Below are 11,927 nucleotides of genomic sequence, written 5' to 3' on the forward strand. Positions count from 1 at the left end.
TGGGATGGGATGGGATGGGATGGGATGGGATGGGATGGGATGGGATGGGATGGGGTGAGGGCTTGATACCTGCCAGGGGTACCGAGGAAACCTCTCCCCTTTGGGGTGCACATTGATGTGTGGCTGTGCTCACTGTGGGAAGCAGGTCACAGCAGAAATCCAACACCAGCCAGCTGCTGGCTGGTGGCAGGGACTGATGAATTATTGAGCTGGGTGAACAGAGCAGGTGAGCTCTGGTGAACCCACTGCTGTTTCCTCCTTCCTAAGGAAAATGTAACGTGTGTGGAAATGCTTGCAGCATGCATGGCTGTGCCAGGGTGGGGAAATCCCGTGGTTTCCTGTCTTTCTCGGTCAGGATTGAATTGTGTGAGCTTGTCAGGGCACATCTTGGGAGCTGCTCCTTGCGTGGTCACCAGCTGCATCCCAGAGCAGCTCCCAATGCAGGGTGGTGGCTGGAAAGGACAGGGATGCTGGAGAAAGGGGGTCTGCATGGCAGTGGTAATAGGGCAGAGCCAAGGAACAGGTGTCTTTCAAAGGGGTTTCAGAGCATTTTGGAAAGCAGGAGGGTCAGCGTGCCCTGCCTGCCCCACTCAGACCCCGCATCACCACCAGCCAGGGGGAGATGTAACACAGGGCTGGCATCTCCTCTCCCATGGATGCTGTGGCAGGAAGGAGGTGCTGGAGCGTGGAGGAAGGCGTGATCATGGGGGATTTTCCTGCCTGGCAGTTTGACCTGCAGCTGAGTGTTGCAGCTCYGGACCTGGCTCTGCCTTGGGTCCCAGCCCAGGATCAGTGTGAATGATGTGTGCAGACATGCRGCGTGTCCACAGGAGCCTGGTGCTTCCTGTAATTTTGTCTTGTCCCTGCACGCTCCCCAAGGGGTGAAAGCTGGTGTTCCTATCAACTTCGGAGATTTTGGGGTGGGTTTTCTGTGCATTGATTTTAAAGAGAAGACCWGTCCTCTGTCTGAGCTGGGCTGAGCTTTCAGCATGGAAAGAAAGAAAAGCTGGCTCCTGACAGTGCTCATTTGGGGTATCCAGCCCATGGCAGGAYGACAAAACCTGTTGATTGCTTCTGCAGCTCCTGCTGGATAAGTTCCATTGCATGCAGTCAGCAGAGCTGTGGTTTGGTCCCAGCATTTCATCTTTTTGCGTGTTCTGCTGCCTCCTTAACTCCATTTAAAGGCAGAAAGTCYGATTCACAGACAAAAAAGTCTCTCTTTTTGCATCCAGGACATTTCCCATGAAGCAGGCGGCACGTGGTGATTCCCAGCTCCTGCCTGTGAAACCTCAGGTTTCTGGTGGCAGCAGATGAAATCCACAGCAGGCAGGGAAGGGCGCCGGGCAGCCGGGATCCTGGCCGTCAGTTCTGCCACTGCAGCGCCTCATCCCCACATTGGCAATGAGTCACGCCAGCTCATTGCTTCTTGGGAACTACCAGGTCATTTGGTAGGCTCTGATGTACGGCCAGGTTGGCTTCTGTCAGCACTGGTGGCTCTATTAACATGCAGAAAGCGATGTTTAAAATARTACTAGGAAGGTTAGAAAGCCGAACACACAAGGATTAGGCAATATGGCCATTCAGGGTACCTGTATAATTTTAATTTTGCTTCCATTATGTTTGTGTGTAATGACGCAGACTTTAATGACATGATCACACAACGCTTTTCCACCGGCACCTGCTCATTCAGAAGAAAGGCTGCCGGGGTGAATCAGCGCCGGGCTCAGGGCAGTTGTTATCTGAGCGAGGCAGCAGCATCTCGGTGTGTGATGGGGCTGTGGTGGCGTGGTGGTGTGGGCAGTGCTCCGTGCTGCAGCCTGGGATGCTCTGCTGGCTTCGCAGATCCCTTTGGCTCCCACCCAGCTGACCCCACCGTTAGCCAGGCCCGCTCTGCTCAGCGCCTTGGCACTCGGGATGTGCCTCTRACACATCACTGCGCTCTGTGGGACTCGTGCAAGGCCAGGTTCCTGTGTTCCCATCTCCAGCTCAGCCCCTGGGCACTCACYGTGGCTGGCACTCTGCTCCCCAGCGAGGTGGCCGGACCCTGAGCAGCTCCACCTTTGCTCACTCTGCAGGAGGGAGGCTCTGCGCTGGGAAACGCGCCAGCCTGCCGGCATCCCGGCCCTTCCCGGTGATCCAGGAGGTGATGGCCTCCATGGCACATCTGCAGAAGGAGAAGCTGCGGCTGCAGGAAGAGCTGCTGAGGCTGCAGGAGAAGCTCACTGCCCAGGAGAACAATGAGCTCTCCCTCTCACTCCAGCTGCAAGGCCAGGTATGCTGGGGACAGGGGGACACAAGGGGGTCCATCAGGGTCTCAGGCTGTGGCTTGACTGAGGCATGCACTGAGGGAGCACTGAGGCATGCACTTAGTGGCGTGTGGAAGGACTTTAGGATCTCCATCATGGAGTATCTTCTTCACTGGGGTTCCTGAGCCCTGACTGTGCCTCCCTTGGGATGCTTGCAGTCCCTGGAGTGACACCACAATAGTGCTGACAAGGGTGTGTGACTCCACAGACATGGCCAAGAGGGCTTTGAGCATCAGGATGCAGCCCTGCTGCACCAGTCATGCATCTGCTCAGCAAAGGATCAGCTCATTAGACCAACCCAGCACTTTAATTTTAGTRACTTTCAGCAGGGAAAAAGTGAATCTGAAGGCACAGAGTTGTCTGACGAAGGGAAAGGTTTTGGCCACCGTGACACGCCCCCCCAAACCATCTCCTGCACTGATGCAGGCACATCCTCAGCACGAGCACTTGGGTCGTCCCAGGGACATGGAAATTTTGGCTGCTCGTAAAGGGATTTGCATGTGGCTGTTGTGGAAGCTGTTGCAGTCAGGTTCTGCTTGTTCCACGGGTGTCAAAAAGGAGGAGGTAATTGTCCTGCATTTGGTTGGCATGCTCTGCATGACACAAGCRTGAGCACAGCAGGATCCGGCCCTGCGCTGGCCAGTTCGGCAGTGAGCGCAGCCAGCGCCGGCCGGAGGGAAGTGCTGGCCCAAACTTCCAAAACTTTGGGATGGCCGGGCCACGGCTCGAGCCAGATCCCGCTGCCAAGGAGTCCCTGTCACATCCAGAGAGCAGGATGCAGCTGGAGATGCCCGAGCAGGTAGGGGATGGAGGAACACTGGCGTTTTTGGGYGCCACAGAGCAGGGAATGGTGGGCAGGCTCCGGCGTGTGCGCYGACTGATTGGGCTGGCGGCTTTCCCGGAACAAGCTAGGACTCTTTTCTTCTCAGTACCTCCCCTCTCTTAAAAATACTTATAAAAATACTTCAATAGTCTCTCTCAGTGGATATGGAAATGGGGTTTTTCCTCTCAAGCACTCGGCACTCGCTCGGCCCCCAGCCATAGTGGGGGAGATCTGCTGCAGAGGGAGGGGACCCCAATCCTGGCTGGGAACAGTCACCTTCCCTTCTCCTGTAGATGAGCAGCTCCAGCTGTGCTCCAGCTCCTGGCTGTGCCCTGCCAAACACAGAGCACACGGAGGGGCTGCCCTCCCTGCTGCCATCTCTGCAAGGGCGTGGCTTCATAACTTTCCACATTAATTACAGCCCCATGTCAACACATCTGCATTGGTTATTAATCAGCAGTTCCTAAATTATGGTCCACGGAGGGCCGGTTGCTTGCTGGTTGTTGGGATGGAGCAATATCCAGGCGCGTCCCAGGGAGAGGTTTGGTGGCTTTCTGGAGCAGGGAAATCGAGGACTGGGCTAGGATCTGGGGAATGGTGATCAAACATGGTGGTCAAGCAAGGGACAGAGCAGATGGGCAAACCCCACTAAAACACAGCCCATGAGACTGCTGCTATTTATTCCAATTTTGGAAGAGCCTCACTAGTCTCTGCACAAAAAAAGATTGAGGATTTCTGAAATCCACCTGGTTTTGCAGGGAGGGCAGCCTGGACCCATGGGATAGGGACTGATGGGGAGCATCCTCCCGTGGGACTCGGACATGTGGCCTTCTTGAAGAGCTCTTTCTCCCTCTTTGTACCAAGATCACTTTCCTAGAAAGAAAAATAGAGAAGGTAGAGCACAGCTSGTTGTGAGGGCAGGACAGGGCACTTCTGGCTCTTCAAATACAGTTACGGATAGGTTTGTTTTTTGCCTTCTCCAAAGATGATGCCTTTTTTTTTAATAATGGTTTCTGCTAATGCTCAGCATGGACAAATTATACCCATGGTTGAACAAGGTCAAAGCAAAGCTCTCATTAACTCTCGTTTTAATCAGCTCGTGTGAATCAGGCGCTCAGAGCCAGGTGGAAAATTAAAGCATAACGAAARTGTGAGCCAGACTGGACGTTGTTGGCCGGGGCGGCACCGCAGGRTCTCCTCGGAACGCTGCTCAGGTGCCTCCCAGTTAACCCAGTCTGTATCAACAGGTGGAAACTCTGAAGGCAAAGCTCCTGGAGCAGGCACAGGAGATCAACCGGCTGCGCTCGGAGCTGGTGAGCTGCCCTTGGGATGGGACTGAGCCAGCCTTGCCCCGAGGGATGCTGGAGCTCTGGGTCACTGAGGAGGAAGAGGGACGGCGGGATGGACAGAGATGGATTAAAGCTCCCCAGGGTCACATCAGTGAGAGTCAAGAGACATTGAGGGACAAAAGCGTGGGGTTTTCTGTCCAATGCAATATCACAGCAGTGACCCTGTGGTGGGAACTGAAAGTCCCTGTGTGGGTTGGGGCTCCCTGCGGGCAGCAGGAGGCTCGTCAAGGCTTGTCAAGGCTGGGTGATTCCCAGTGGGGCAGGCAGTCACTACCGGGGAGCAGTACTGAGGGCTCCTCCATGCAGTGGGATGGGGGATCCATGACGGCAGCAGGCCGTGGTTCCCTGGGGTGTTTGGTAATTCCATGTCCCTCTCCCGGTGCAGGGCGGCACGGATGCGGAGAAGCACCGGGATCTGCTGGCGGCTGAGAACGAGCGCCTGCGGCAGGAGATGAAGGCGTGCGAGGGGGAGCTGCGGGAGCTGCGGCGGCAGCAGCAGGCGCCGTGCCGGGACTGCCCCCACCTGCAGGTGGGTCACCGGTGGTGGCGGTGGTGGCAGCAGGGTGACWGGCACCTGTGGGTGACATGGCCTTGCTGTCCTGTCCCGTCCTTTGCCAGGAGAACGCCGGGCTGCAGGAGCAGCTGTCGCAGCTGCAGCGGGAGGCAGAGGAGACGCGGGCCAAGCTGGTGGAGCTGGACCTGGAGGTGCAGCAGAAGACGAACCGCYTGGCTGAGGTGGAGCTGCGGCTCAAGGACTCGCTGGCTGAGAGAGCYGAGGAGGAGGAGCGGCTCAGCCGGCGGCTGCGGGACAGCCAGGAGACCATCGCCAGCCTCAAGTCCCAGCCCCAGCCGATAAAGGTGAGCACCACAGGGCTCTCYGTTTTTCCTGATTGGGCTGGGTGCCTCATGGTGGGTACCCTACAAGTGCCACGTGTCTCTGCCCTGAGCACAGCAGCACAGCACCATGATTTCCTAAATTATCTCCCCCTGGGCCAGCAACAGCTCCATCCCAGGGCCCTCAGCTGCTGTTTCCCCAGTACACCCCATCTGTGGGTGCTTTTCCCTGCAGTACATCATCAAGACGGTGGAGGTGGAGTCAGCCAAGGCAAAACAAGCCCTGTGCGAGACCCAGTCCCGAAACCAGTACCTGCAGGAGCAGGTGGGGATGCAGAAGCAGGTGCTGAAGGAGATGGAGCAGCAGCTGCAGAATTCCCAGAAGACAGAGGCTCAGCTCCGAGCTCAGGTCTGAGTGCAGCAGGTGTAGATCAGAACTCACTCAGTGTTCTCTGCCTGCCTGGTGCTCACCAGGTGACACGGGCTGGCAGCAGGTGGGCACTGACTGTCATCCCCCACTTGCTCCTCTCCCAGATCATGATGTACGAGGCCGAGCTGGAGCGAGCCCATGGGCAGATGCTGGAGGAGATGCAGGCGATGGAGGAGGAGAAGAACCACGCCATCGAAGAGGCATTTTCCCGCGCCCAGGTGGAGATGAAGGCGGTGCACGAGAACCTGGCAGGTGAGGAGGGTGCAGGGGACTCACAGGGTTGCCTGACCGGTGTTGGGATGCCATCACCTGCCCCTCACCCTGCCTTGTGCCCGCAGGTGTCAGGACCAACCTGCTGACGCTGCAGCCGGCACTGCGCACCCTCACCCACGACTACAACAGCCTCAAGCGTCAGGTCCGCGACTTCCCCCTGCTTCTCCAGGAGACCCTGCGCAGCGCCAGGGCCGAGGTGAGCCCCCTGGGACCACCACCCAGCACCTTTCTGTGCACAGTGGGGTGCTGGGGTGTCACTGAGCCGCTGGTCTCCACTGTCCCCAGATCAGCCAGGCCATTGAGGAGGTGCACAGCACCAACCGGGAGCTGCTGCGCAAGTACCGGCGGGAGCTGCAGCTCCGCAAGAAGTGTCACAACGAGCTGGTGCGGCTGAAAGGTGTGTGGGGTGTCCCTGAGAGGGGACAGGAGGGACAGGGAGCATCCCCATAAGATGGTTGGGTTGGCTGCAGGATGCTTCAGCCCAGCCAGTGTTTGATGGCTGGCTCCCTGCTTCTCCCCYCAAGGAAACATCCGTGTTTTTGGGCGAGTCCGCCCCATCACCAAAGAGGACGGTGAGGGCCCTGAGGCAGCCAATGCTGTGACCTTTGATGCTGACGATGACGCTGTCCTGCATCTCCTGCACAAGGGGAAGCAGGTGTCCTTCGAGCTGGATAAGGTCTTCCCCCCACAAGCATCCCAGGAGGAGGTGGGTGCTGTCATACGCAGTGCCAGTGTGAGGGGGGGACACAGCCACCTTCTCCTCACTCTCCCCTGTCTCCCCCAGGTGTTTCAGGAGGTTCAAGCCCTGGTTACCTCCTGCATTGATGGCTACAATGTCTGCATCTTTGCCTATGGACAGACAGGGGCAGGAAAAACCTACACGATGGAGGTGAGTTTGCTYGGCTTTGCTTCCATGTTCTTCCTCAGCTTCCCACCCTGTAGTGCCCAGTCTTGGCACTCAGGCTGGTGGCTAGCTCAGACCTGGTGTGCACCAGTGATGGTCACTGCTGCTCCACAACCCCCTGGGCTTTGCTTCTGCTCAGAAAAAAAAAAAAATGCAAGAGGATGTTTTTTCCCCGTTTCTTACCCCAATCCATCAGGGGACAGCAGCAAACCCAGGGATCAACCAGAGGGCCCTGCAGCTCCTCTTCTCCGAGGTGCGGGGCAAAGCGGCCGACTGGGACTACGCCATCACTGTCAGCGCTGCTGAGATCTACAATGAGGCTCTCAGGTACAGGGAGGGGGAAGAAGCTTTTTTGGACATCACCCCATGCTGCTCTCCCCCACATCCCTCTACCCCTGCCTAGGCCTCAMAGCTTGTCCCAGGGCCCTGGGCACTGCATTTGGCCATGCAAGGATTTATTTTTGATTTATTTTGGTGCTCACTGCCCTTCCCATGAGCTCCATTGCTTACACAGGCTCCCAGCTGTGCCATCACTCCCACTCCCTGGCCCTGGTGCAGCAGCCGGGGCATCCCCCCTTTCCCCCCCCGCCCTTGCCCATAGATGCTATATTTAGGAATTTGTAACTGGGAGCTGAGAAATATTTTCTTCTGCTGTCCAGCCACAAGAGGGGAGGAGCTTGGGAGCACATCCATGAGAATAACTGGGAACAGGGATGGCAGCATGGTCTGAGTTGGGTGAGAGAAGGCACATAGGAGCCAAGAGAGTTGAGGTCTATAAATAGGSTGTGCAGCTTTCCCAGGAAGAGACGGCTGCTCTGGCAGTGCTGGCACACAGCCCTGAGCCAYGGAATGGATGCCAGCACCCCTCTGGGATGGGAATGATAATGGGTGTCCCTTTGCCCAGGGATTTGCTGGGGAAGGAGCCACAGGAGAAGCTGGAGATCAAGCTGTGCCCCGATGGCAGCGGGCAGCTCTACGTGCCCGGGCTCACCGAGTTCAGGGTGCAGAGCGTGGAGGACATCAACAAGGTGTGGGGAAAGCGGGGGCAGTGGGCACACGAGGGTGGCAGCAGGGGTGCAGTGTGCTGGGGAGGGGTTTTTGGTGTGTGACTCCTGGATTTGGGAGCATTTCTGAAGCCACGGGGAGCAACAGACACCAAAATAGGTCCCTGAGAGTGATGTGACAGTCACTGTCCTATGGGGTGAGCCACAGCGGGTTAAAAATAAAAACGTGGGGCCCAGACAGTTCCTGAGGGATTAGTGGGATGCGGCTGTCACCRCAGTGGCCTGCCTGTCACCCCCTGCCTTTGGTGCATCACCCAGGCTGAGACCTGACAGCATTCATCACCCTGATGGACCAGGCACCCTGGGGAGGGGCTGWTCCTCAGGTTACATCCCTGGGCATCCCTGGATCACAGGGGGTGTGTGGTGGGACTGGGGCAGGCTGACCTCACTCCCCCAACTCCCTGAACTCCCCCAGGTCTTCGAGTTCGGCCATGTCAAACGGGTGACAGAGTGCACCAACCTGAACGAGCACAGCTCTCGCTCCCACGCCCTCCTCATCGTCACCGTCCGCGGCCTCGACCGCAGCACAGGGCTGCGCACCACAGGTGGGTGTCCAGGGCAAAGCCCTCAGTGGGGCGCCTGAGCTGCAGCATCTCGGGGTGTGTGGGGTGGGTGCTGATGGCAGCAATGGGGTTTGGCTGTGTGTCCTCAGGGAAGCTGAACCTGGTGGACCTGGCGGGCTCGGAGCGGGTCGGGCGGTCGGGCGCCGAGGGCAGCCGGCTCCGCGAGGCGCAGCACATCAACAAGTCCCTGTCGGCGCTGGGCGATGTCATTTACGCCCTGCGCTCCCGCCAGGGCCACGTGCCCTTCCGCAACTCCAAGCTGACCTACCTGCTACAGGACTCGCTCAGCGGCGACAGCAAGACCCTCATGATGGTGCAGGTGGGGGACACCCCGAGCCTGTCGGTATCCCTGCAGCCAGGCAATGTGTTTTTTGGAATGTTTGCTCCCTTGTCCCAGTGCTGGAGGCAGGAGCTGGGATGGAATCAAGGGACGGGGCTTGCCCATGGGGACATGATCCAATCTGCAATCAGGGTGCCAGAGGCAGCTCTGTCCCCGTCTCTGCACATCAGATGAAGCCAAGGGATGGGGAATTAACTCAGAAGTCCACGATCCTGTCTTCCCTGCCTGCACATGGATGCAATCCCTGGCACAATCTCCTCGTATATTGTCATCTCCCTATCCCCTCAATTGCTGGGAGGATTTTAAGCTCTGGCAGCTCCTCCACCCCTGCCCTGTGASCCCCCAGTCCCAGCTGCTGGCACCCACACCGAGCCCCTGCAGCTGCCACAGCTATTTCCGACTGTTCCTCGCTGTGGGGCAGTTGGTGACAGGGAATCCAGCTGGCTCAGACACTGGCCCAGGCGTGGATGGACGGGGCTAGCCTGGGAGCGGCAGGTTAATAATAGCATCTCATCAGCCAGCAGCAGCAGGTTTCYTAGGGGGGGAGCCCCTGGGGTGCACAGGCAGCTGACAGGGTGACTTTGTGCCTGCTCCTCCCTSAACACAGGTCTCCCCTGCTGAGAAGAACACCAGCGAGACTCTGTGCTCCCTGAAGTTTGCTGAGAGGGTTCGYTCCGTGGAGCTGGGTCCTGTCTCCCGCAAGGCTGAGCTGGGCTCCTGGCCCAGCCATGAGCATCTGGAGGTACCCAAGATATTGCTGGTGCCCTTCCTCTTTACCCTCACCCCAGGGATCCCCCCAGACATGGTCCCTCAGAGTTGGRTGTTCCCCTGGAGCCACCTTCACTGGAGACCATCACCTGCTGGGATGCAGGTTGTCCCCAGATTGCAATATCCAGCCAATGCTTCCACCTTGGCTGTTCYAAGCCCCGTTTTGCAGCAGCCCCATGGTATCCCCCGAGAACATTTGGACACCACTATCCAGGCGTGCACGATCTGCCTGTGAGCCCATCCCCATTCCTTCCCTGGGGGCCTGGCATGGGCTGACCCTGGGGCTGTGTCCCCTCTCCTCCCAGGGTGACTCGCCGGGTTCCACAGCACCGCCTGGCCGGGGCCATGCATCCCCCAGCCCGGGGCAGCTTTCCAGTCGCTCTGCCTCCATCCGCAGGAAGCTCCACACCTCAGGTGGGTGGTGGGACACCTTGGGAGCCCAGACAGGGTCCCTCGATCCCCAGAGGCTCCAGCCACCAGCCTGTGGCAAACATTGTGCAGGAGAGTGAGCAGATTTATAGTCAGCTCATTAGTTAATGGCTAATTGGTCACAGTTAGAACTTCCCCAAGAAGTTCTGGGTGCAAAACCACTGCTGGCGGCTCACGGGGCAAGGGGAGAGCAATGCTACCAGGCTGAACCTCTCTCCCCTTTGATTTCAGCCTGACTTAGGGGCAGCTGTGGCTGCCAGGTGAGTGCCTACGGCTGGCGCTGGTGGAGGGCTCTGCTTCGCCCCGCTTCCCAGGCAGGGCAGGGCTGCYGGGCTATGCAGGGATGCTCCTGGGGGTGCTTGTGGTACCAGCTCCTGCTACAATGCCACCAGACGGGGCTGGGGCACTGGTGGCTGTGCCCCTGCCTGCTATAACCCATGCATGTCTTCCCTCAGGGAAGCTGAGGCCAGTGCCCCTGTGACAAGTGCCAGCCACGGCATCAAACCCGCTGCAGGACCCAGCCCCTCACGGTGACACGGAGATGGCTGCTGGAAGACATGAAGGCTTTGGTGCTGTTCCTTTGGCCACCAGGACCCGAGGGTGATTGCACCTCTCACCGTGAGCAGCATGGGATCARGATCTCCCAGCAGCCAGCCCCCACTCTCTAGGTGGGGGACAGTGGTGCTGGGCAGAGATCTGCCCCCTCAGATGCTCAGCTCTATGAGTTAATTTTTAYGGGACAGATGTTTCTAGCCAGAGCAGGGAGTTGCTGGGTGCTCCCTCCATCTCTCCAGCTTAGCTTTTACAATGAAATCTGGCTGGAAAGGGTGCTCAGAGCCAGGCCAGCCCAATGCCATACCTCTGCTACCCCCACAGGGCCAGCCTGGCCACAGCTCCTGCAAGRCTGCATCGGGGCAGTTGCCCAGTGTCTCAGAGCAGTGCTTCCTCCACGTTAAGCCACAAAAAATCCCAGCAGCTCATTTCCCTATCAGTTTCTCGAGCCCTGTTGTTGCATGAAGGCCCCCGGTGCTGTGCATGAGCCGAGCTGCCCTTCCTCGTGGTGCCACGCTGGCTGCCTGTGGGACACGGCACCAGGGGGTTGAGCAGTCTCGAATGAAGCTATTGTAAAGTTATTTACCAGTTGTCTTGTCAAGAGAGATCACAGTGTGGTCGAAATGAAAGTGTTTGAAATATTTATACCTGTTTACATGGTCTTGGAATGGAAAACTAGTAGAAAACAARCAAAAAGACCCCAAACCTCCAGCCCAAAAGCCTCTTGGCTTATTATGGGGATGGTGGTTGGCAGGGGCATGGGAGGGGATGGCACTGCCCTTGGACCTCTAAACACCCACCTGTGGGTACGTTTCCTCCTGCTGCAAATCCCTGCTGGATGCACTGATGGCTCTTTCCACCACAGCCCTCTCCTCTTGCGCTTCCATGGCGTATTCTATTTAAAAACAAAAARAAGGGAAGAATAAATTTAGCCTTTTGTAAGATTAGATGTTTCTATGTATTTTAATAATTAAAAAATATCATTTTTTGTAACAAAACTTATTTTAAATAAACTGTTAAAGCCAGTCCTTSTCAGCTGCTGTTCTTGAACCCTGCTTGAGGTGGGGTGGGTCCTTCTTCCCTCCTCCCAGCATCTCCTGTAGGGCTGGAAAAGCCCTTCATATCCTTCTCCTTGCAGCTGCCCCCTGGCCAGCCTGGCAGCAYAGTCCCCACCCCATTTTGCCATAATCAGGCTCCTGCAATTAGCGGGAGAGCGAGTGGTTAAATCCAAAGTAAGTCCCAATGCGCCCACATCCTGCTCTACCTCTTCTGCTCCACCTTGGTTGGTGCCT

General features: G+C 57.5%; 1 protein-coding gene across 6 annotated transcripts in view; it reads left to right on the top strand.

Moving 5' to 3' along the window:
• KIFC3 (kinesin family member C3) overlaps window positions 1-11,660 on the top strand; it is a 22,650-nt gene extending 10,990 nt beyond the window's left edge. For 3 of the 6 annotated variants that reach the window (XM_057376384.1, XM_057376389.1, XM_057376390.1), the window contains 17 exons: window positions 2,076-2,272; window positions 4,377-4,442; window positions 4,864-5,007; window positions 5,097-5,336; window positions 5,548-5,721; window positions 5,847-5,994; window positions 6,081-6,211; window positions 6,301-6,412; window positions 6,540-6,721; window positions 6,800-6,904; window positions 7,116-7,246; window positions 7,824-7,947; window positions 8,399-8,528; window positions 8,636-8,865; window positions 9,494-9,628; window positions 9,960-10,068; window positions 10,539-11,660. In XM_057376384.1, coding sequence (XP_057232367.1) covers window positions 2,076-2,272; window positions 4,377-4,442; window positions 4,864-5,007; window positions 5,097-5,336; window positions 5,548-5,721; window positions 5,847-5,994; window positions 6,081-6,211; window positions 6,301-6,412; window positions 6,540-6,721; window positions 6,800-6,904; window positions 7,116-7,246; window positions 7,824-7,947; window positions 8,399-8,528; window positions 8,636-8,865; window positions 9,494-9,628; window positions 9,960-10,068; window positions 10,539-10,564 — 2,384 coding nt within the window. In that variant the 3' untranslated portion in view covers window positions 10,565-11,660. Of the gene's footprint in view, window positions 1-2,075; window positions 2,273-2,367; window positions 3,106-4,376; window positions 4,443-4,863; window positions 5,008-5,096; window positions 5,337-5,547; window positions 5,722-5,846; window positions 5,995-6,080; window positions 6,212-6,300; window positions 6,413-6,539; window positions 6,722-6,799; window positions 6,905-7,115; window positions 7,247-7,823; window positions 7,948-8,398; window positions 8,529-8,635; window positions 8,866-9,493; window positions 9,629-9,959; window positions 10,069-10,314; window positions 10,344-10,538 lie in introns of those variants that run through there. The other 3 variants (XM_057376385.1, XM_057376391.1, XM_057376386.1) reach the window with 3 other exon arrangements.
• Window positions 11,661-11,927: the final 267 nt, after the last annotated feature.

Source organism: Malurus melanocephalus, unplaced genomic scaffold, assembly GCF_030028575.1.
Source record: "Malurus melanocephalus ecotype Western Australia unplaced genomic scaffold, MMel_1.1 scaffold_278, whole genome shotgun sequence".
NCBI classification, from domain to species: Eukaryota; Metazoa; Chordata; class Aves; order Passeriformes; family Maluridae; genus Malurus; species Malurus melanocephalus.